This window comes from Cetorhinus maximus, chromosome 28 (assembly GCF_964194155.1).
Source record: "Cetorhinus maximus chromosome 28, sCetMax3.hap1.1, whole genome shotgun sequence".
Classification (NCBI taxonomy): domain Eukaryota; kingdom Metazoa; phylum Chordata; class Chondrichthyes; order Lamniformes; family Cetorhinidae; genus Cetorhinus; species Cetorhinus maximus.
The window spans coordinates 19,581,418-19,603,450 of record NC_135906.1 but is presented as its reverse complement, the minus strand read 5'-3'; the positions used below and the strand labels follow the sequence as shown (position 1 = coordinate 19,603,450).

Below are 22,033 nucleotides of genomic sequence, written 5' to 3'. Positions count from 1 at the left end.
GCAAAGTCTGCTGAGATTCAGGGCCTGGGAGTACATGTAAGGGACAGCCTGAAGTACTGGAGCATGGTGTTCAGTTCTGGGCACTGCACCTCAGGAAGGATATATTGGCCCAGGGAGGGTGCAGCACAGAGTTATTGGAATTATGCCAGAGCTAAAAGGGTTAAGTTATGAGGCCAGGTTGCCAAACATCGAACTTTATTTTTAGGCTGCAGCAGCAGTTACATGCTTTCATCAAGCTCCGCAACGAGAAGAAGAACTCCCACTCTAAGTTTCCCCGCTCTTGGGGCTGATTCGTTCACACTGACACGTGCTACTATACAACACAATAAGTCTTAAAGCGACAGTCACTACATTCCATAAAGGTACAATTACCTTGTGTATAGAAGATTAATGGGTGATCTAATTGAGGTGTTTAAGATTCATGGAGTGGACAAGGGTGGGAAAGTTTGAAATGAAGGTGAATCAAAGTTAGATTGGGTACGGGAAGAGAAGGAAAGAAAAAATGCATTGAGAGGAAAACAGACGCAAGGGAAAAGGAATAATTTTAAAAAAACAATACCCCTTACTCAATGCTTCACTGGCTTATTCCTCCTAATTCGTATGTTCATATGGCTGCTAAATTGCTTTGAGATGCCTTGAAAGGTGCTACATAAATGGAATTTTTTTCTATTTCTTACTTAACAGTGTGTGAGGTAAAAACTTGCATGCAGTGAGGGACATAGGTCCAACCCCTGTCTGTGATTTTGGAGGGATTTTTGTATTGCATGCTATGGCTCCCTGTGGTCAGTGGACCTCCTGCCACAGGGGGCAGTGTGAGCGGCCGTCAGAGTAGGGGGGAGAAGAACGATAACTCCCAGAATGCCAATGGAAGTGTGCGCGTGCGCACCAGAGACTCTTCCCGATTGGTCGGATAGTCACCTGGAGCGGTTTGCTGATTGGAGGGATCGCAAAGAGCGTGGCCCAATGGTTGCCTGCGATGAGAGGGCGTGGTTGTTATGGAGGGAGATTTAAAGCCGAGGCTGGGCGGCCGCCCGGTGAGTAGCTGGGGAGGTGGTGACTCCGGGTGAGCTCCTGTAGCGTCTGCTCGGCCCGTCTCGGGACTGAGTGAATGTCGGGCCGGGTTCTGGGTAACTCAGGCTGAATGTCCCTGAGCCAACAGAGGTCCCGACCTCCCCTTCGCCCCCCCCGCGGGGCTGTCCGTCCTCCTCTTCACCCCAACCCCCCCCCCCCCCCGGCTGTCCCTCCCCCACCCCCCCCCCCCCCCCCGGCTGTCCCTCCTCCCCCCCCCCCCCCGACTGTCCCTCCCCCCCCCCCCCGACTGTCCCTTCATCCCCCTCCCTCAGCTGTCCCTTCACCCCCCGGGCTGTCCCGTCCTCCTCTCCCCACACTCCCTCCCTCCTTCTCCCAGGCTGGCCTCCCTACCCCTCTTATTAGTAATGTGTTAAAATGAGTGAACAGGACAATAGGACCATTTTGCTGCAATTGGTTCCTAGATTGGATAAGTGTAGAGGAATAGGGAGATCTTTTGCACATCTGCAGATCCCTGAAAGTAGCAGGACAGATAGATAAGGTTGTTAAGGAATTCCTTTATTGACTGAGGCATAAATTATAAAGAGCACGGGGGGTTATGTTAGAATCGTATACAATATTAACACAAAAGCAAAATACTGTGGATGCTGGAATTCTGATGAAAGGTCATCGACCTGGAACGTTAACTCTGTTTCTCTCTCCACAGTTGCTGTCTGACCTGCTGAGTGTTTCCAGCATTTTCAGTTTTTATATCGTATAAAATGCTATTTCAGCCACAGCTAGAGTACTGTGTGCGGTTTTGGCTACTGCATTACTGGAAGGATGTGGTCACATTAGAGTACAGAGGAGGTTCATAAGGATGTTGCCAGGACTGGAGAATTTGGAGGATGAGGAAAGATTGAATAGGCTGTTTAGTTTGGAACAAAGGAGGCTAAGAGGAGATTTAATTTGAGGGCCCTGGATAGGAAGGACCTTTTTTCTGTTGGAGATCACTAGGGGGCATGGACTTAAAGTAATTGGTGAAAGAATTCAAGGGGAGTTTAGGTGTGGTTTTTTTTACCCAGAGGGTGATGGGGGCCTGGAACACAATGCCTGAAAGGGTGGTAGAGGCAGAAACCTTCATCATATTTTAAAAAAATAATTGGATATATATTTGAGGTCCTGTAACTCACAGGACTACAGACCAAGAGCTGGAAGGTGGGATTAGAGTGGATAGTTCTTTTTCGACTGGCATGATGGGCTGAATGGCCTCCTGTGCTTTAACTGTGTCTATATTTCTATTACCATTGTTTTACCAATGAGAGGTAAAGCACTTGTTCAGTGCTGGCTCTTTTTTTTTTTGAATGGGGTAGAAGGTGGCAGAGTGAAAGAGCAGACATAGCAGTAATGAGATGGGAAGCTGTGGAAGGCTAAAGGTTTAGGTGCCAAAGGTGGTGTGATCATTATTTTGCTTCCCAGAGGTGTGGTGAGAAGTTTGGGACTTTATACCTCTCCTGATACCTGGGCAACCACTGCAGTTGCAGTCTGTTCCAGATGTGGCATTTGAATTTGAGACTGAGAAGAGGTGGGCAGATAATTTGAGGCTGGTATTTCCTCCTATGCTCACCTCATGCTAATGGCAAGTTTAAGTAAAGTGTATGTTGATAGCCTATACAGCACAGAGACCAGTTTAGCCAAATGATCTATTCATGCTTTCGTTTGTGCTCCACATTCCAGGGTCAATCACCTTGAGGGTGGTATATGTGAGAGGTGAAATACAATGCTTGATTTGTGAAGGATGTTTTTTTTTCCAATGTAAATGTCCTAGGCATTTTCTTGTCTCTTTGCTTTTATTATCTTCCTCCAGCCCACACATTTCCCCCACCTAGCCCTCACCATAATTATTATCTAATAACTTATTTTCTTCCTCTGGACAGTTGGATTCCCAATTGGAGAGATGGGTGACTGGAAGACCCCAGGTGAGCATTTGTACAATCCATAAAGCGTCTTTCATGACCTCAGGATGCCCCAAAGTGCTTTACAACCAATGAAGCACTTTTGAAGTGTAATCAGTGTTGTGATGTAGGAAATGTGGCATCCAGTTGGCACACAGCAAGCTCCCACAAATGATCATTGATCTTCAGTCATGAGTGAGCTTGCACTTTCATTCTTAAAGCAATGGTGGCCCCAGCATAGATACTAGCAACATTTCCCTGGTCGATAGAGGTGGAAGACTGGGTAAAGATCAGCCAGCTTGAGCACAGGACAGCAAGATTTGTCCCGAGCAAAGCCACCAGGGCTTCAGAATGAGGGATTGAATTTTGCATCCTGTCTCAGTTAATTACCTGTTGGTGAACTCTGCATCGCCAAATCTGCAGTCCTGCCTCCTTTTGTTTTACTTCAGTTTTATTGTAAGTTCAGTGAAGGGGCAGGGCTCTGTGGGCGGGATAGCTGAAGCTGCTTGGTCCTCCTGCTTGAAGACCCTTGCCCTAACTGACTGTTGGTATTGACCTCTTAAATCAATTTCTCCACAGATGCAAAGAGTTTCATTTTGAGGCGTATTTCTCAGTCTGCTTCACCATTCTCCCCCGCCAGCACCATAACTCTGCACTACTCCCCAACGCTACCACTTCCAAACCTTTTCAGCCAAAATGCTTTCTGCTGGAGTGACAATGTAGAGGAGTGTATCTTGCATTTAAACAAGGTAGGCTAAAGTGAAACACTGCTTTAGTTTCGATGACTGACTGTGTAAATACAAGTGATATGGTGTCTGGACCCATGATGCCACTGTTTACAGCCATAGCAAGAAGCCGCTGGTCTGATCCTGGATGCCACAGACTCGAAGCAAAACATGGACCCAGAAATTAAATGCATCCCTGTGTCTTTCAATCTTTTTCTCTTCCCTCTATTAATCCTGTCCCCCAGATCTGACATCATTGCCAGTTCTGTACAGAATGTCATGTGGATTCTCCTGGCCAAGAATCAGTTGGTGCCGATCAGATGGTGAAATATGATCAGTTAGCTGCAGCTCATGCTTTGTGTGAATGGAACTTATTGCATCAGTCCCACTTTGATAACCTTATTGGTCAGTGAGCCAATAAAATTGTACACTTCCTCAACAGGGAACTCGAAGGTTCCCAGATCAGTCCAACTGAAGGCATCTTATACTGGGAGTGACTGCACTCCCTTTATGTCACTAAAAGTTTGTGTGCGCTATATTGTGCTGTCCATTATGTATTAATGAAACATAGAAACTGTTTCTCAGCATGTTGCACCTACAGTGTGGGCAGTGCAATGCAGAGAACATAAGTTCAATAAAAACTGAAAAATTTACTCATTGTAAATGGTCTTTGGTTGGGAGCAGGGGAGGGGTAATATTGCTGAAGCTGGGACTTGTAGCTCTCTGTCACTCTTGGCTTCTCCCCTCACTCCCTCTCCCGTTTCAATGTCTTTCTATTCACACTGCTAATTCAGACCTGTGGTTACCATTGCTAAAGGGTGAGAGTCCGAGTTTTCAGTTTGCAGTTAATCCTCACAAGCAGCCATGATGTATGCACCATCTCCCTGCTCCACGTCCGAACATGTGGACTATTCTGACACCGCTTTCATATTTAATGTTATCAAAGGCTAAAGTACGCTCTCTACCATCACTAGTTTCCACTGAAAATGCTAATGATGAAAGTACCTCCACAGTAAATCAGCACTTACTGCTTCTACAGTGTGTATGTCATTTACCAGCATGAGCCTTGTACTAAGTGGCCTAGTTTAATTTATAATCTCATAATGTATAAGCACTTTATGGTGTGGACTGGAACACTGGTTGGGGTGAATGACCGGTTTCTGTGCTTGTATATTCTATGTAACTATAAGCTTGCCTATTGGGAGTATAAACAGTCCCAACATGGTTTAAGTCCAGGCTGACACTCAATATTTGTTAGCTTTGAGTGAGGCTGCCCGTTATGCTTATATTGGTAATTTTACACAGTCTCCTTTCTGCCAGCTGTCAATCTGTTCTGGATCTACATGTTGTTCAAGAAGTGCCCAAGTGTACAGGGTTTTAAACCATTCTCTAACATAAGAAGCTAATGCTAATCAAATAGGGTTGACTGTTTATCAAATATTCCAGGAGCTGAACACATTGGGGCTTCCTCCTTTGTTTGACGGTGATATTTCTGAGGAGAATCCAGCTTCAAGCTGTAACCTGGTAGCTCTAATAAACTGTGTACACAGCCTGCTGCAGCTATATGGGAAGAAGGTGGTTAAAGTGGATGGACTAGAAACAGAGCGCTTAAAATCCTTCAGTGAGCAGGATTGTTCGAAAAGTAGTCAGTTGAAACTGCAGGTGAGTTATACTGAAACAGGCTTGTATGAAGATAAATATTTTGGTAAATTTAATGCTGGGTGTTATTAAATGAGGATGTTGATGGGTAGTTGTAACCTGAATATGACCATTTCCACCCTCTCCTCAGAACAACAGGGGTTCATCAGCTCCTTGCTTCTACTGTGCTGATCTATCCAAGGGGAGATGGTTTTGTTCAGTTTGTGTTATGGGGATCTTGCTAAACTGTCTCTCCCACTATATTGAATGGATAATTTTCACAGACCGAGCAGAAGCCTCCATATTAAATCCTCTTTAGAATGAGAATCCAAACTGCTGGCCTGTTCATTTATCGTAGGGCGTGGCAGTTTGATGTAGTACATCAAGCTCATGCTGGGGTCAATCAGCTGGTGACAGTACACTCGGACGTGGACATATAGGAGGATATTCAACATATCCTACACAGACAAAAGTGCTAGAAATGGTTAGAGAAAAGAGGAACTTAGTACATGACATCAAAGAGAAAAGAATACAAAATTTTGGTCACGCCATTTTGAACAGATGGTAGACCGAGATTATTAATGACAGAAAACACAAAGAGGAAGAAGCAGAGTAGAAAATGGATGATTAATATGATAGACTGGATTGTGTCAGGGTGGGGTGGGAATGGGGTGCGATGGGCGAGACAGGTGGAGATCCATGCCAGTCAATCTTCTGGGAAGAGGATGATGCCAGTGAGTGAACAAGTCCTTTCTCACCCCCACCCCAATAATCTGGAAGCAGTTTGTTTGAAGGGAGGGAGGATTAAAGTAGACTTACGGTTCCATTGTTTCTGCTTTCCAAACAGGAACAGGTAGCGGCATTGGAACTAGAAGTTGCTGCTTCACAAGCAAAGGAGCAGCAAGGACAGAAGAGCATCCAGAATTTGAGTAATCAGCTAAAGAATCATAAAGAGGAGGTAAGATCCATTTTCAAGATGTTGATCTAGATCTGTGATCTAACCCACACTCTAATCCCTAATTCCTGTTGCTCACTGAGTTCAGTCTTTGTTCTCCTGATCAGAGGTGAGAATAAAGATGGAATTTTTGGTGTTTGACTTGTTGGCAGAGGTGCAGTGTGACAGCTGCATTTTCTAAGTGTGGCTGGGAGAGATAACCAGTGTGTAGTTGCTGTGCTGGAATGAGTGTCACCACGTTGTCTGCAGAAACCTCTTTCCTTCAGTATAACAGTCATAAGAACATAAGAAGTTGGAGCAGGAGTAGGCCATTCGGTCCCTCAAGCCTATCCCACCATTCAATAAGATCATGGCTGATCTGCCTCAGGCCTCGATTCCAATTTTGTGCCAGCTCCGCATTGCCCTCAACTCCCCGATATTTCAAAAATCTATCTACCTCCTCTTTAAATACTTTCAGTGATCTAGCCTCCACAACTCTCTCTTGGGTTGAGAATTCCAGACATTCGCTACCCTTTGAGTGAAGAAATTCCTTTGCATCTCAGTTTTAAATGAGTGTCCCCTTATTCTGTAACTATGTCCCCTAGTTCAAGATTCCCCCACTAGTGAAACATCATCTCAACATCTACCCTGTCAAGCCCCCTCAGAATCTTGCACTTTTCAAAAAGATCACCCCTCATTCTTCTAAACCTTAATGAATAAAGGCCTAACCTGTTAGTCATCCTTGATAAGTCAACCCCTTCATCCCAGGAATCAGCCTAGTGAATCTCTTTTGAACTGCCTCCAATGCCAGTATATCCTTTCTTAAATACGGTGACCAAAACCGTACACAGTACTCCAGTACACCAACACCGTGTACAGTTGTAACAAGACTTCCCTATTTTTAAACTCCAACCTCCTAGTAATACAGGCCAAAACTCCATTTGCTGCCTTAATTACTTGCTGCACCTGCATGCTAATTTTGTGTTTCATGCACAAGAACACCCAGATCCCTCTGTGCTGCACTTTTTTTGGAGTCTTTCTCCATTTAAATAGTAGCCTGCCTTTTGATTCTCCCAACCAAAGTGCATGACATCACACTTTCCTACATTAAATTCCAACTGCCAAGTTTTTGCCCACTCACTCAACATATCTATATTCTCTTGCAGATTCTTTATGTTCTCATCACAGCATGCCCTCCCACCTATGAGTAAATACACAGAGTAACAGCAGCAAGACCTTGGGTCTGTGCTGATAGCTGAGCTCACCTGTGGTGGGGAGAAGGAAGGAGAGAGAAGGCTGTATGGGTGCAACAGTGTCTCTGTGCCTGAAACATAGCAGTGATACACTCAGCTAGGGTGCCAGTCTTGGCCACTGTCCAGTGATCTGATGGGGCATTTGGATATTGGTGAGGACAGGAACAGGCTTATTCATTAGGCCTCTCTTTACTCCTGTTTCCTCCTCTTTCACCACCCTGCCCCCATCTCATGTTAAATGTTAATCAGGCACTTGGGCTGAGGCATGAGAAGTTGACCATCACCCTTAAACTTTCAGCTAATTGTATTGTGTTTACCTATAATGTAGTAAATCAAACAGCAAACTAAAAGCTCGGCCAAAGAGGCAAGTTTTAAGGAGCTTCTTAATAGGAAAGTGACGGAGGGGATTAGAGAGGGAATTCTGGAGGCCGGGGCCTTAGCACCGCCTGAAGTGACTAACGTGGTATTCTGGGTTAGTGACTGCTGCCATCTCTCATCCAGGTGGCAAAGTTACAGAGTATTGTTGCAAGTCGGGCAGCTCAATATCTCCATGACCTGAAGAGGAAGGAGCAGGAACTGAGCAAACTGAAGGAGAAGATGCATCACCACCTGACAGACAAAAAAGACAAAAGAATCAGTAACTATTTCACTTTTTGTGAGGGAGTGGGTGGAGAATTCCAATCAAGGATAGTCCACCTCTTGAACAGTTCCTTATCCTGAGCATCTGCCTGGATAACGTGCATCATAAGCTATCAGGAGGAAAACTCTCCACTGGTTAGAGTCATACCTAGCACAAAGGAAGATGGTTGTGGTTGTTGGAGGTCAGTCATCTCAGTTCCAGGGCATCACTGCAGGAGTTCCTTAGGGTAGTGTCCACAGCCCAACCATCTTCAGCTGCTTCATCAATGAATTTCCTTATATCACAAGTTCAGAAGTGGGGATGTTCGTTGATGATTGCACAATGTTCAGCACCATTTGTGACAACTCAGATACTGAAACAGTCCATGTACAGATGCAACAAGACCTGAACAATATCCAGGCTTGGGCTGACAAGTGGCAAGTAACATTCGTGCCAAACAAGTGCCAGGCAATGACCATCTCCAACAAGAGAGAATCTAACCATCGCCCCTTGACATTCAATGGCATAACCATCACTGAATCCCCCACTATCAACATCCTGGGGGTTACCATTGACCAGAAACTGAACTGGACTAGCCATATAAATACTGTGGCTACAAGAGCAGGTCAGAGGCTAGGAATCCTGTGGCGAGTAACTCACCTTGTGACTCCCCAAATCCTGTCCACCATCTACAAGGCACAAGTCAGGAGTGTGATGGAATACTACCCACTTGCCTGGATGAGTGCAGCTCCAACAACCAAGAAGCTTGACACCATCCAGGACAAAGCAGCCCCGCTTGATTGGCACCCCATCCACAAACATTCACTCCCACCACCGACATACAGTAGCAGCAGTGTGTACCATCTACAAGATGCACTATAGGAACTCACCAAGGCTCCTTCGACAGCGCCTTCCAAACCCATGACCACTACCATCTAGAAGGACAAGGGCAGCCTTCACTCACCATCCTGACTTGGAAATATATCGCCGTTCCTTCACTGTCGCTGAGTCAAAATCCTGGAACTCCCTCCCTAACAGCACTATGGGTGTAACCTACACCACATGGACTGCAGCGGTTCAAGAAGGCAGCTCACCATCACCTTCTCAAGGGCAACTAGAGATGGGCAATAAATGCTGGCCCAGCCAGCAAAGCCCACATCCCAAGAATGATTTTTTTATAAAAAGGCAGGACTTGGGGAAACCCACCAACTAGTCCAGGCAGTCCAATACCCTGCATGCTGGAAATCTGAGGTAAAATCAGAAAATGCCAGGAAAATTTAGCAGATCAGTAGAGAGCGTGGAGCAAGAAGGAATTCTGGTTGATTCAGGTTTTCTTTTAATGAGTATTAACCCTATACTTCAGCTATTTAAAAGGTGTTGCCGATTTCAGTTGAGTCTTTGCAGTTTCAATCAGCTGTTCATGCCTTGTTATTTTGTCATCACCTTTTAATAACTTAGAAATAATTACTAAATGAGATTTGCCTACTTTTTTAAAACACTAGCCAACATGTTTTGGATTTTTACTATCCACTGATTTTTATTATGGGGAAACCATGTTAACCCAATAAGGCTGCTATAGGCAGTGGAACTGTACTTGTTCCTCCCCAGACTGCAGGTTAGACCAGTGTGGACAGCAACACAAAACTACACATGGACAAGGATAGACCAGGAAGCCTGTCCAAAACAGTGGTGCCTTGTGTATCATAATGCCTGATGTGCACACAACCCCACCCCTCCCCCGCCATACAATCCCCTGGGAGGGGAGGGGGGGAAATTCTTCTGCCATCTGCCCCCACCCCCGCACACCTCCATTGGGTTTAATAGTGTTTCAAATACAGGCCCAGCAGGTTTCCGCAACCTCAAATCATCAGGAGGGCTGAGGGGAAGAGCTACTGGGGATGAAGGAGGGGGATTAAGCAATACTGGTTTCTAGGGGGCTTCACTTCCTGTTCAGGATTGAGAGAAGCTGCCAATTGGAAGCCCAGAAATAATAAATGTAATAAACTAAAATCCCCCTTACTCATTGCTTTTAAGCTATAGATATCCTGAATCACATTGGACGATCTGATGGAAAACGCCCCTTGTGGAGAACGGGCAAGACTGAATCGAGGTAGGATTTGCTGTCTCTATAGTCTGTACTTAAAACTGAATTAAATCCTGCATTCTTAACTGAACATCTTGAATAGCTGGCAGCAATTTCTATGCTGTATTGTGAGGCACTCTGCTTGAACAGAATCCCACTGTGTTTCTGCTGTGCTCATGTTAGCATTTGGGAATGGAGCTATGGGAAAGAAAAGGGAGTTTGTATTATCAAGGACTCCAGTTTCTGAAATCTAATTAAACAAAACGCTTAAAAGTTTAAGATTAACAAACACACTTACAGTGGGGATTGGCAGATTTGCATCCAGGACGAGTTAATTGTTTGACATGTTGATGATATGTATAGTGGACTGCTTGGGAGGTAGTGGACATGGCTTGAGTCATTCAGTTTCTGAGGGAGCTGGATACATTTGTTCAAAGCAGCCAGAATAACCTTGTTGCTGACTCTCTATCTCTGCCATGACCTACTTGTAAACCAGTCAGGTTTCAACTGTCCTGCTGCATGTAAAGTGATAAGTCAGATTCCTGGCACATAAGCATTGCATTTTATTCAAATGGTTACTTTTTCTTCCCTATCACACTTTGCTATATTCTACAAGGTTTGGCAGCTGTCCACTCCATACTTCTGCCAATGCCCTCCTCCCTCCCCCCTGGTCAGTTTCTGAGGCCGGACGTTCTGTTTTAGCTTGGTCATTTTTTCAATCCCCCATCATCTCCCAGGAGGCTTGGCATTATCCTTAAATAAAAACAAAATACTGCAGATGCTGGAAATCTGAAGCTAACACAGAAAATGATGGAAAAACTCAGCAGGTCTGACAGCATCTGTGGAGAGAGACACAGAGCTGACCTTTTGAGTCTGTATGATCCTTCTTCCTGCTCTGAAGAAAGGTCATACAGACTTGAAAGGTCAGCTCTGTTTCTCTCTCCACAGGTGCTGCTGTCAGACCTGCTGAGTTGTTCCATCATTTTCTGTGTTTGTTTGGCATTCTCCTTGTTTGGTGCAACCCCTGTCTGTACTTGAACTGAACAGTTTTCAAACCTTTGTCCTCTTGCTCTAAGTTACATTCCTCCAGGTACCATGTCCTATGAGGGTGTTGGCAACCATGGACTTCCATTGGATTGGTCCATGATTATGCTGGGTAAAGTACTGCAGTGGTTTGCCATTGCCTTCTGCTGTATGGTTGACCAGGAAACTCTCCCACTCTTTCCGCCTGCCATCAGGCTTATTGGAAGGATTCACAGGCTGATAAACAACCTGTTTAGCCACATTATGAACACACCTTCCTTGGCCATCAAGTCCTGAAGTGAGTCTTGAACCTGGAGCTTCTGGCCCAGAGGTAGGGGCACTATCACTGCACCACAAGACCACCCTAAACTATACTACCCCCGCCCTCCTACATTTGCTGCATTATGTAGTAGAATCATATTGGCCATTCTTTCATGAATGTAGAAAGCTGTGAATCACCCCCTGAAGCCTATGGAATTGGTGAGGTCTGAACTTTCCCTCCAATAATCACTAACTCTGACTAACTGCTGTTGCCAGTTTTGACCCTGAGTGAGCTTTGCTCTCATTATTTTGAGGAGCTGTATTTGTCTTCTGCGTGAGTTGAAGGTGTTTCCTGCTGCAGGGTTTATAACCCTGAACTCGGGCTACAAACATGCATTTGGACATGTTGATGCCAGCTCCTCTGTCTTGGTTGAAGATGGCATGGCTGAGGTGGAAGGGTAGGCAAGAAAAGTTGCTTGTCTGGATGTTTTATTTGCTTTTAAACACATGGTGCCTGCCCTATACTGCAGGAGGGAAGAGGAAATGTACAAAGTGCTCACAACTAACTATGAGGCTCAAATCAAGGAGTTGGTGTTGGAAAATGCAGAGCTAACGAGGGTTTTGAATCGAATGAAGAGTGAGATAAATGGGTTTCTCAGTCCACACAAGAAACTCTGCAGATCCAATTCTCTTCAGTCACTTTCTGTGAGTATGTGGCTTTGTGCTGAAAGTAACAGTGATGTTATAATGGATGAGTTTTACTAACTGATTCTAACAGATCCAGCTGAACAAAGTACAATCCCATCTGGAGCGTTTCAGAACAGGGTATATGAAGCATTGTGTAACAATTACACTGAAATCCTTAATCTGCAATAAATCATCATTTGATTTTAGTTTTTAGCTATCAAGAGAGAATCCAAAGTGGGTATCCACCATACTTGCACTCGTCACTTGTCCCTGTACTGTACAGCTGACCAGGGGATGTTTGCTGTCTAACTGGTTGGCATGTGCTGTTGAAGCCAACAATAAAAATGGCCTCCTGTCATACTGTAAATGGAAACCTGCGGAAAATCTAGGGCTGACACTCCAATACAGTACTGAGGGAGGGATGCACGTGTTTTAGATGCCATCTTGGAATATTAAACTGAGGCCCTGACTGGCTTGGGTGGATGTAATAGATTGTAGGGCACTATTTTTAAAAGTTGGGGAGTTCCTCTGGTTTCCTGGTCAATATCCCTCAACCAGCCACACCTAAATAGAACAACTGGTCAGTTATTGAGTTTACTGTTGATGGGATGTTGTTGTGGGGAACATGGCTGCTGTGGATCTATAGTGATTAGGCTTCAAAAGTAGTTTGTTGCCTGTGAAGTGCATTGGATGTCCTGAAGGTGGACACTATATGAATTCAAAAACAAAATACAATGGATGCTGGAAGTTTGAAATAAAAACAGTAAATGCTGGAAATACACAGCAGCTCAGGTGGCCTGGAGAGGGCAACGGAGTTAATGTATCAGGTTGTGATGTGTGTCTCTCCCTCCCCCATTGCTGCCAGATCATCTAGTTCTTAAAATCACGTAACTATTGTTAACATTTGAAACTGTTGAAGGCAGTTTGCAATGTTACTGGGATGTAGATTCTGTTTTGTCCACTTGCAGTGCACTGCTCACTCAGCACATGAACTAAATTATACAGGTCAGTCACCACACACTATTGGCCAGTTTTTTTTTTTTTGTTCCCAATGATTTGGTCCAGTTAGAAGCAGCTAGAGGGAGGCTGAATGAACCTAGAACAGGTCTGACCCAGATAGATTTGTGAGCTGTCCATCAGAGAGAAGAGTGGCTGGTAAAACTGTACAAATTCTTTACATTAGGTGGTTTTATAAGCTGAATGTCTAGGAGTCAATGCTGAAATCTGAAGTAATGTTGTTATAACTGGCTTAACAAACTTTCTGAAAGTGCTTGGATCCTTGAAATAGGAGGAAGAAATCAGCATTAATGAGTCCCAGGATACAGCCAGAGGGCATCTTACCGACATTGTTCAAAAGCAGTGGAACTCCTTAAAGGATCACATGGCAAAACTAGCAGTCATAGGTAAAGTGAATGGCACCTTATCTTATTACAGCAGCTGCACTAGAAATTATCTGATATGGGAATTTAAAAAAAAAAGTCTTTTAAGAATTCATATTGTGTAACAGGTCCCATTGCATACAAACAACATTAGCAAAGGAGTCCCTTACCTCATGAACCTAGGTACATCACGAAATGATTTTGCAGGTTAGTGCGAGCAGCTGTTTCCAGGTGCAGTGTGATGCCTCATTATAAACTTTAAAGTGGATTGTGTTTGTAATTATTTTGGATTTTACTCACTAATCAGTGAGCAGTGCTGTCAGTGCCATTCTAACTAGAAGCTATGGGGAAGGATATTGAATTCATCCTGGCTCACTCATCCAAGAAAGTTGCTAGTGTCTCTGCATCCTCCCGCATCACAGCAACCACTTAAATGGTTCCAGGATTTTGCCAAATTACCATACACAGAAACCATTTCCACATATATCAGTCAGCCTCCTAGAATCATTATAGCCATTCGGCCCATTGAGTCCATGCCAGCTCTCTGTAGAGCAATCCATTCAATCCGATTCCCCTGCTCTCATCTCCATAGCCCTGGAAACTTTTTATTTAAGCACCCATCCAAAGGTCTGTGAGAATAACCTCCTGGCATCAGTCTTCCTTGTGGCTAGATAATGTAAGCTGAACCAGAGCATCCTATAGCTGCCAAGTGAAAGCACAATCTTGGTGGGGTGACTGCCATTTATATTACCTGCACCCCTCCCCATAATATTGGGAGCTGTCTGTGGATGGACACATTGCAGCCATTCCCTTTGCACAACATGACTCTCACTGGCTGTTTTCTATCTGGTATCACATTGTAGTGGTTATGTTATTGACTAGTAATCCAGAGGCCTAGACTAAACGTGTAGTGTTCAAATCCCACAGATGTATATGAATTTGAATCCAGATTTTTTTTTTTTAAAAGCTGGTCTCCATTAAAGTGACTGTGAAATTGCAATTAAAAAAGGTTTTCCTGTGTCCTTTCAGTGAGGGAAACCTGCCATCCTTACATGGCCCCAGTGACTCCAGGCCCACACACCTGACATGGTTGACTCTAAACTTCCCTCTAGAAGGGCCACTCAATAGAATCAAACTTCTACAAATAGGCTCACTACCACCTTCTCCAGGGCAGTTTAGGATGGGTAATGAATGCTGGCCATAAGATCATAAGAATTCTGAGCAGGAGGAGGCTACTTAGCCTCTCGAGCCGCTTTGCCATTCAAGAAGGTCATGGCTGATCTGATTGTGGTCTTAACTCCCCTTTCCTGTATGTCCCCCATACCCCTTGACTCCTTTTTATAGATCAAAAATCTATTTAACTCAGCCTTGAATATATTCAGTGACCCAGCCTCCACTGCTCTCTGTATTCTGAAGACTAACAACCTTCAGGAGAAGTTGCTGCTTATCTCTGCCTTAAATGGGAGACCCCTTATTTTTAAACTGTGCCCTCTATGGCCCAAGAATGAATAAAACAAACGACTGATCTATCTTGTGCGTCTTATAGATAATTCTTGAGTATAACAAGCAGGCCAAATAAATCCACTGTCCCTATGCATTGATTTCCCCTCAGCTGTAAGGAAGTCTCCAATTGTTGGGAAGGACGAGCAAGTTGTCAGTATAACTGACCATGATAAGGAAATAGCCAAGCTGAAGCTGGAACTTGAACAGAGTAAGGAAATCATGAGTGCACAGCAGCAGCTCCTTGAGGTATGAGGTCCTGGGCAAAGCAATGATTGAATGAACATGATTAACTACTTCAGCAGAAACTTCTCCTTTTTTGTTTCTTTTGATTTGCACCATGTTCTCCCAGGAGTTATTTTGTCACACTTTCACTGATGCGCTGTAAACTGATGTGTATCTTTCTCCACCGTTCTCCTCCCTCTTCCTCTATTCTTTCTATGTACCAGCAGATATCCAGTGGTATTGCTCATAGTAGCCACCTCCTTCTACCCCAGTTTTCAACCTCCAGTGGTTGAGACAGACTTGAGCTCCAAGAGGTTCTATAGAATTATTTAGCTCCCAGGTTAGAGTTCAATGAGCAGCCTTGGTTGTCATTGAAACTTTTTTTTTTAAAGTACTGTGTGCAGGACCACTCCTGTCTTTGGGGAGTGGCGGGGAGGCGGTGGGCTTAATGCCTTGAGATATGTCTGTTAGCCTCTAACACTAAGAGCAAGACCGGCCTGCGTCAATGTTTGTCCTGCCCAAAATAAAGGGAGACTCTGGATTGAGGGGTGAGAAGTGGCAAATCTTCTGTGCGTTTACACGAATGGGGACAGACCTGACCTTGACCAGATCGCTGACATCCTGGAACAAATATTAAGAGATGGAACGCTTTCGTACATGTGTGAAATAGGGCAGTTTGTGTCATCTTTAAAAGCTGCCTTCTGCTGCTTTTATATTCCAGGACTATTTGGCCACTCCGAAAGATGATTTTGCCTGTGGTTCTGATTTGCTGGAGGAGGAAGAATGGTTTTATAAAGAGCGACAGCTGTTTGAGGAGCAGAAAAAGAACTTTGAGACAGAGAGGCAGAAGTTCACCGAGGCGGCAATTCGACTGGGTCAGGAGGTGAGAAGAGAAACTGCTGGTGGACTGGGTGTTTAAATTAGCATAAGGCTGTTTAAGATTATGGAGCCAAGAATCCCCTGAATACCACCTGTTGCAAATTACTTCTCTTATGTTTTGTTGGTTTAGCGGAGATTGTTTGAGGAGGAACGTGCACGACACCTGAAGGAGCAGTTCTTGAACCTGACTCCATTTCAGGGTCAGAGGACAAAACCCAAGTGGAAAGTGAGGACTCCCTTTGCTCCTAGTAAGTGTTGCCCCTTTTTTTCAAAATTTTGCTGAGTGAAGATTGCTGAGGGATCAGTGGTTTGCAATGAGTTCTGTTTTCATTTTGTGGGGTTTTTACTGTGTTTTGGAATGGCATTCTACAATTCCAAATGTGTTTATTAAAAGCAGTGACCTTGGGCAGAATGTTCCTGTTATTCAGTGTAACTGTACAGAGCAGCCTCCCAAAGAATTGGACAGAAAAGTGTATAAAGAACAAAGGATTTTAGAAATATAGTAACAGTAATAGACTATTCAGCCTCTTGGGTTCCACCATGCAATTAGACTATGGCTGCTTTTACCTTAGCTCCACCTGGCTGCTTTGGTTCCATAACCTTTAATACCCTTGCCTAACACAAACTTATTCATCTGTTTTGGAATTTTCAATTGTTGAGGCAGAGTGTCGGATTTTTAGGGAGAGACTTACAGATTTTCCTTTTTGAAGAAGTGTTTCCTCTGTTACGCAGTCCTCCCATCTCAGAAACAAACAATACAAGTTTCGGACACTTTTTAAAAAACCCATGCCTCCACCTTTTCAGCTGCTCTTGTCTTGAATCTTGCACTTTTGTGTTCTGGCTGGGGAAAGTCTCCCCCTGTCCCAGTTGCAATCACCTTCGTAAAGGTGAAGTTCCTTAAAGGGGCCATTCCCTTGTGTGAGGGCCACTATCAGCATCCCACCCTCAATCGCCCAGGTGCACCCCGCATGTTGGTTCTGTGTTGTTAGGACTCAGACGTTGGTGGCCAACTTCATCACCGTTGCTGAGCAGGACTGAGCATGCTTTCCTCCAAACAGTAACATTGGAGGGGCTGCTGTCTCGGGCCACCATGTTTAACAGTATTTGCATTGAGTATATCACCTGGGCCTGTTTCTTTTGCCATCAAGGCCTTGGCTATTGAACAGCACATGTGCTAGAGAGAGAGCTTTTGAGTGAAGGTAAAAATGTTGGGCATAAATTATTGTAAAAGACTTTAATGGTCTTGGCACTTCCCCAACATCTGAAAGCATTTCACCCTCACCTTTATTTAAAGAACAGTTGCACATATATCGCAGGAAAGTGAACATGCCACACTCTAATCCTAATTTCCAATAAATTAGGATTGGAGGAAGTTGTGCAGGAAACGTGGGTTAATGATCTCTTTGGGTGCTTTCTTATTCCGAGTGGTCCCTGGAGTTCCCCTGTAAGGGTTTAACTAATTAAACTTTGCTTTACTTTTCTAGGCCAAGATCAGGAGAACATGTCTCCGTGCCTAACCAATCGAAAAATGGGCATGTTGTCCGTGCGTTCTCGCCATGCTCTGATGCACACTCCAAATCCACCATCCAAATGCACAAACCTCCGAAGACACTCTTTGCCTGCAACCCATGAATTGTATGGGGTATTGGGGATGATTCCAGAAGAGAGGTGAATACCAGTGTTGTTAATTGTCTGAACCTGTCCAGAAGGGTCCCTTGTAAAGGAGACCTTTTTTTAACTGAAGGGTTTATCAAATGTCATCGGTGTGAGGTGGGAGAGAATGTGATGGGGTTCAGGGTGTGAAAATGCAGTACATACTCACTCTTGTCTCTCCGTTACGCCCCAACAATGAATTTGATTTGTTTCATAAAGATGTTTGCTCTCTCTGCATCAGTCATTTTTAATAACAAACCTCTCACCTATGGGAGTGGGCCACATTCATCTCCCCTCATATGTTTAGGTTGGTATGTTTGGGGGCAGCTCTTGTTGTGTTAATCAATTGAAAATTGGACTAGCTAAGATGGCTGATTTATTACTGCTGACTGTGCACACCAGGATTCTCTAGTCCAGAATGTGCACTTATCATCCCAGCCAACCCAAAATTCTAAATCTGAAATGTTGCCCTTTTTATCTGGGGTGGGGGGGAGGGGGGAAGAATTATTTCACCCAAAATTACGGATGATTTCTGTAGATGGGATGCGGCCAGGGTGACCGGTGTATTTTGTTTTTGCTACATCTGGTATAGAATTTTGAGTCTTCCGTTTCCTACAGTTTCAGGCCTGCCCCTACTGTGCGACTCAAAAGATCTTGCAGCACCAGAGAGAGCCCATCCAACCAGCGAGATTCAGCAACCCAAACCAGGAATGGCCTTGGATGGATCCACACTGCTCTGTTTGTGAACGACCCCGATGACTCTCTGTGCAGTGGACGCTTATGCACTCCAATCTAATGGCCGTGTCACTTCCACAGCATTCTGTGGAATGACCAGGCCTTTTTATAAAGTGAGTCGTTTGTTCTGCATTGACTCAGGAAATCATGTGTTTCTTACAGCTCTAGTTTAAGTTTAAGGAAAATTTAAAACTGGTTTGTTTCGTTTCCTAATCACTGTTCTTGCCTCTGTGCTGAAAGTGGGTGAGATTTCTATTTTAGTTATTGTAGCCAAATGCATATAATTTTCTTCAAATTTTATTACTTTGCCACGAATTACATATTGCTGCTACATTTTAGAGGGAAAAAATCCCCAGAGACTTGAATGTTGCCTACTTTGGTCCCAGAAGAGAGAAGGTGAAAGGCTGGGGGGAGGTTGGTGGTATTTTGTTCCAGTCCTTTTGATAAATTGCTCAGTGTAATGCCACAAATGGACTTTTTGAGATAATTCCTGGGTGTATGTAATTTTAATAGATATTCTGGAATGTGTATTGTTGGGGATTTGCATACAGTTGTAAGTCTTGATGCTTGACATTCTGTGGATGTTCACATGTATGTGTTTAATAAACTTTTTTTCTGGTGTTCACTCCTTCAGAATGGTCTTTTTATTATTTGCTTATCCAGGGTGTGCAGTTGTGGGGTGCAAAGTGGAAGTGCTGCCCATGCTAACATAACCAGATAGTAGGTGCTTTTGCTCTGTCCCCCTGGGAACTTGAAACCAGGGACCCCTGTTTCCTTTTAGGACACTAAATAACTTGGACTTGGCCCAGAGCCACTTCAGTGAAAGAACCTGACAGTTTGATGGGGAGGTGATTGGGGGTTGAGTTCTGCTGAATAGGTGTGTAGGTTCTAATCCTGGAAATTTACAGCTGCTGCCTACTCGGCACACCACAGCCCTTTTAACAGCAAACATGAACACCCAGCAGTTATTTCTTGATTACCTTCCCTTCAAGGTGACACACTGGAGTAAAGTTTAAAACTTCATCCGTAATGATGGTGAAGATGGTGTAAGTAATGGACGCTAGGGAAATCTCTCTCTCTCTATTGTACGTTGTATTTGGAGATGCTGAGTGTAAACTACACCAGATTTCGCCAATAAAATGCATGCTACCATTCTTTATTTCAAGTTAAATGTTATATCTCAATAGGTCAGCCATGGCTCAGTGGGTAGCACCCTCGCCTCTGAGGCAGGTTGTGGGTTCGAAACCCGAACACGTTTGCTGCATTGAGGGAATGTTACGCTGTTGGAGGTGCTGTCTTTCTCAGCTGAATTTAAATAATTCCGTGGCACTATTTGAAGGGGAGCAGGGCAATTCTCGTGGTCCTGGTGATCAACATTCACGAAAACAGATTATCTGTTTATTGCTATGTTGTGGTTTATGGGAGCTTGCTGAGGGCAAATTGGCTACGTGACTATACTTCATTTGGCTGTTGTAAAACGCACTATAGAAAGTGTATTTCTTTCAATTATGGATCAGGACAACAATGTATAATGCAGCAATCTGGATTGTCAAGTTCTATCAAAAAATAAGTATTTTCTATTTTTTTTTTTACCCTTGTAGGTTAAATTACTGGCTGCAATCACTGTCGTCCTGTGAGAAATGTCACTCAAAGGTTGTGGGTGAGACCTGGACTAGCCGTGTGTTCTCAATCCAAGGTTAGAATGTGGAACTCGTTACTACAGGGAGCAGTTGAGGCGAATAGCTTGATGCATTTAAGAGGAAGCTGGATGAACAAACGTTTGAGAAAGGAATAGAGGGACTGATGGGGTGAGAGATGGCGTGTATGAAGTAAGCCAGATAGAAACTGCAGTTTCTATATATATATATATATATATATATGTGGGATGAGCAGGAAAATTTAATGGTGACTTTAATGGAACTGCTTTGTGACCTTTTCGACTCATTGTGATGTAAGTCGGAGTTGCAAAAGTTACCAGTGTTTGGGGTCTGAGTTCCTCCCCACGTTTCCTGCAGATTTCAGTCACCTGACCCGCAGTGTATCTAACTGGGATCACGTGGCAGCTAGTCACATGATCCGAGGTGATGGCTGTGAGACTTGGTGTGGAGTGTTTAAAGCTGTTGCTCTCTCTTTGCCCCTTTATTCTCAGTCCCTGGGCAAATGGGGAGCCGGCAGGGAGGTGTGGATACCAGGTGAGTATCCCCTCTAACTGAGACCTGGTCAATATCGTGATTGCTCCAATGTGTTCACCGGTAGCGACATGCGAACGGATCGTAAAATGAGAGGGATCGGAGATAGCGGTAGTAAATGTAAATGTTGGGCGCAGGAGTCTAAAAATGGAGAGGAAGGAGAGTCATTTCTGAGGAAATCTCTTTCCCGAAACTGTTAAATGTTTTTTTTCACAAATAACAACAACTGATTCAGAGAAGAGAGCTTGTGAGGTGACCCACTGCATTTAAGTTCCTCTATCGAGGTCCTAGTCTCTGCCCTGCTAGAGTCTGAGCCAATATCTGTGTAAAAGCCACTGTAAAATGACCCCTTGCACATCCTACAGGATCTGCTGGGCATTTTTTTCCCATTTAAAACGTATACTGTTTCTAGTTTTCTATTAGTTTAATTGCAGTTCTTTTCCTACAGATATCCTAAAGCAGTTTATTCTTCCTTCCGACAGGCTGAGTGTATGCTTGTGCTTTCTAGTCATGGATTATTCCTAAAGCGATTTTTAAAGTCTCTTTGCGTTTAAAAAAAAATCAATGTTGCTGACGTTCAGAATGTTTTTGTAGTGAGATGAGCTGCAGCCCTCTTAAAATACAATTCCTGAAAGATGCATCAATGTAGCACCATAGAAAAATTACAGCACAGAGGCCATTCAGGCTATGTCCCATGCTGGCTGAAAAAGCAAGATCATATTACAAACAGAATAATTGAACCTTGAAGGCATTATATTAAAGTCATCCTTGTGTCTGAACACAAAGAAGCAACCACTTTTTTTTTTGGGATAATTTTTTTTGGTTGTTCTGAGTTTGGACACCAGGGCGCTCACACTCATTCAGATCCTACAGGTGCTGTGTAGAGGAGTTAGCGGTGATTTCTCAAATGATGCTGGGATTATTATTTCTGAAAGCCCTTAGAGAGGTGGCCCTAATTGGGACATCTGGAACATTTGTTCCATTTTAAACGGTGATGTGATTTTTGCCTCAGGCAAGTCTCAACACTGACCCACGTGTGTGGGGTGGGTTTCTGAGGGCACTGGAAGCGAGACCAGGAATCGTTTAAGAAACACCAGGATTCGCTGATCAGGGATTTGTTGAGGATCAGTAACCTGGGATTGGTGAAATGGTTTTACGAATTTCAAAACTGAGGTGTATTGTGAAGCACTAGTTGTTTTTTTGCCGAAAACACTGGAAACCCAACACTGCCTAACTAACTGCCTTCCCCTTCCCACCCTACCAACCAAGTTGAGCAAGCTTCTAACG

At 44.1% G+C, this 22,033-nt stretch overlaps 2 protein-coding genes across 5 annotated transcripts in view; both read left to right on the top strand.

Moving 5' to 3' along the window:
- The first annotated feature begins 995 nt into the window (after positions 1-995).
- Positions 996-19,188, top strand: LOC144668768 (afadin- and alpha-actinin-binding protein-like). Its single transcript, XM_078531098.1, has 13 exons — positions 996-1,034; positions 2,946-2,987; positions 5,135-5,350; positions 6,174-6,284; positions 8,015-8,150; positions 10,167-10,242; positions 12,030-12,204; positions 13,475-13,589; positions 15,178-15,314; positions 16,012-16,173; positions 16,300-16,417; positions 17,654-17,837; positions 18,441-19,188. Exons 1-13 carry the CDS (start codon positions 996-998, stop codon positions 18,616-18,618), a joined length of 1,689 nt encoding a protein of 562 aa, XP_078387224.1. The 3' UTR covers positions 18,619-19,188.
- Positions 19,189-20,610: 1,422 nt separating this feature from the next.
- man2b1 (mannosidase, alpha, class 2B, member 1) overlaps positions 20,611-22,033 on the top strand; it is a 38,551-nt gene continuing 37,128 nt past the window's right edge. For 3 of the 4 annotated variants that reach the window (XM_078531341.1, XM_078531339.1, XM_078531338.1), the window contains exon 1: positions 20,611-20,749. In XM_078531341.1, coding sequence (XP_078387467.1) covers positions 20,642-20,749 — 108 coding nt within the window. In that variant the 5' untranslated portion in view covers positions 20,611-20,641. The remainder of the gene's footprint in view (positions 20,750-22,033) is intronic. The other variant, XM_078531340.1, reaches the window with a different exon arrangement.

Coding starts and splice junctions, on each gene's coding strand:
- LOC144668768 (XM_078531098.1), top strand. CDS start 996: ATGGAGGGAGATTTAAAGCCGAGGCTGGGCGGCCGCCCG. Junction 8,151..10,166: donor CAAAAAAGACAAAAGAATCA/GTAACTATTTCA, acceptor ATTGCTTTTAAG/CTATAGATATCCTGAATCAC. Junction 15,315..16,011: donor CACAGCAGCAGCTCCTTGAG/GTATGAGGTCCT, acceptor TTTATATTCCAG/GACTATTTGGCCACTCCGAA.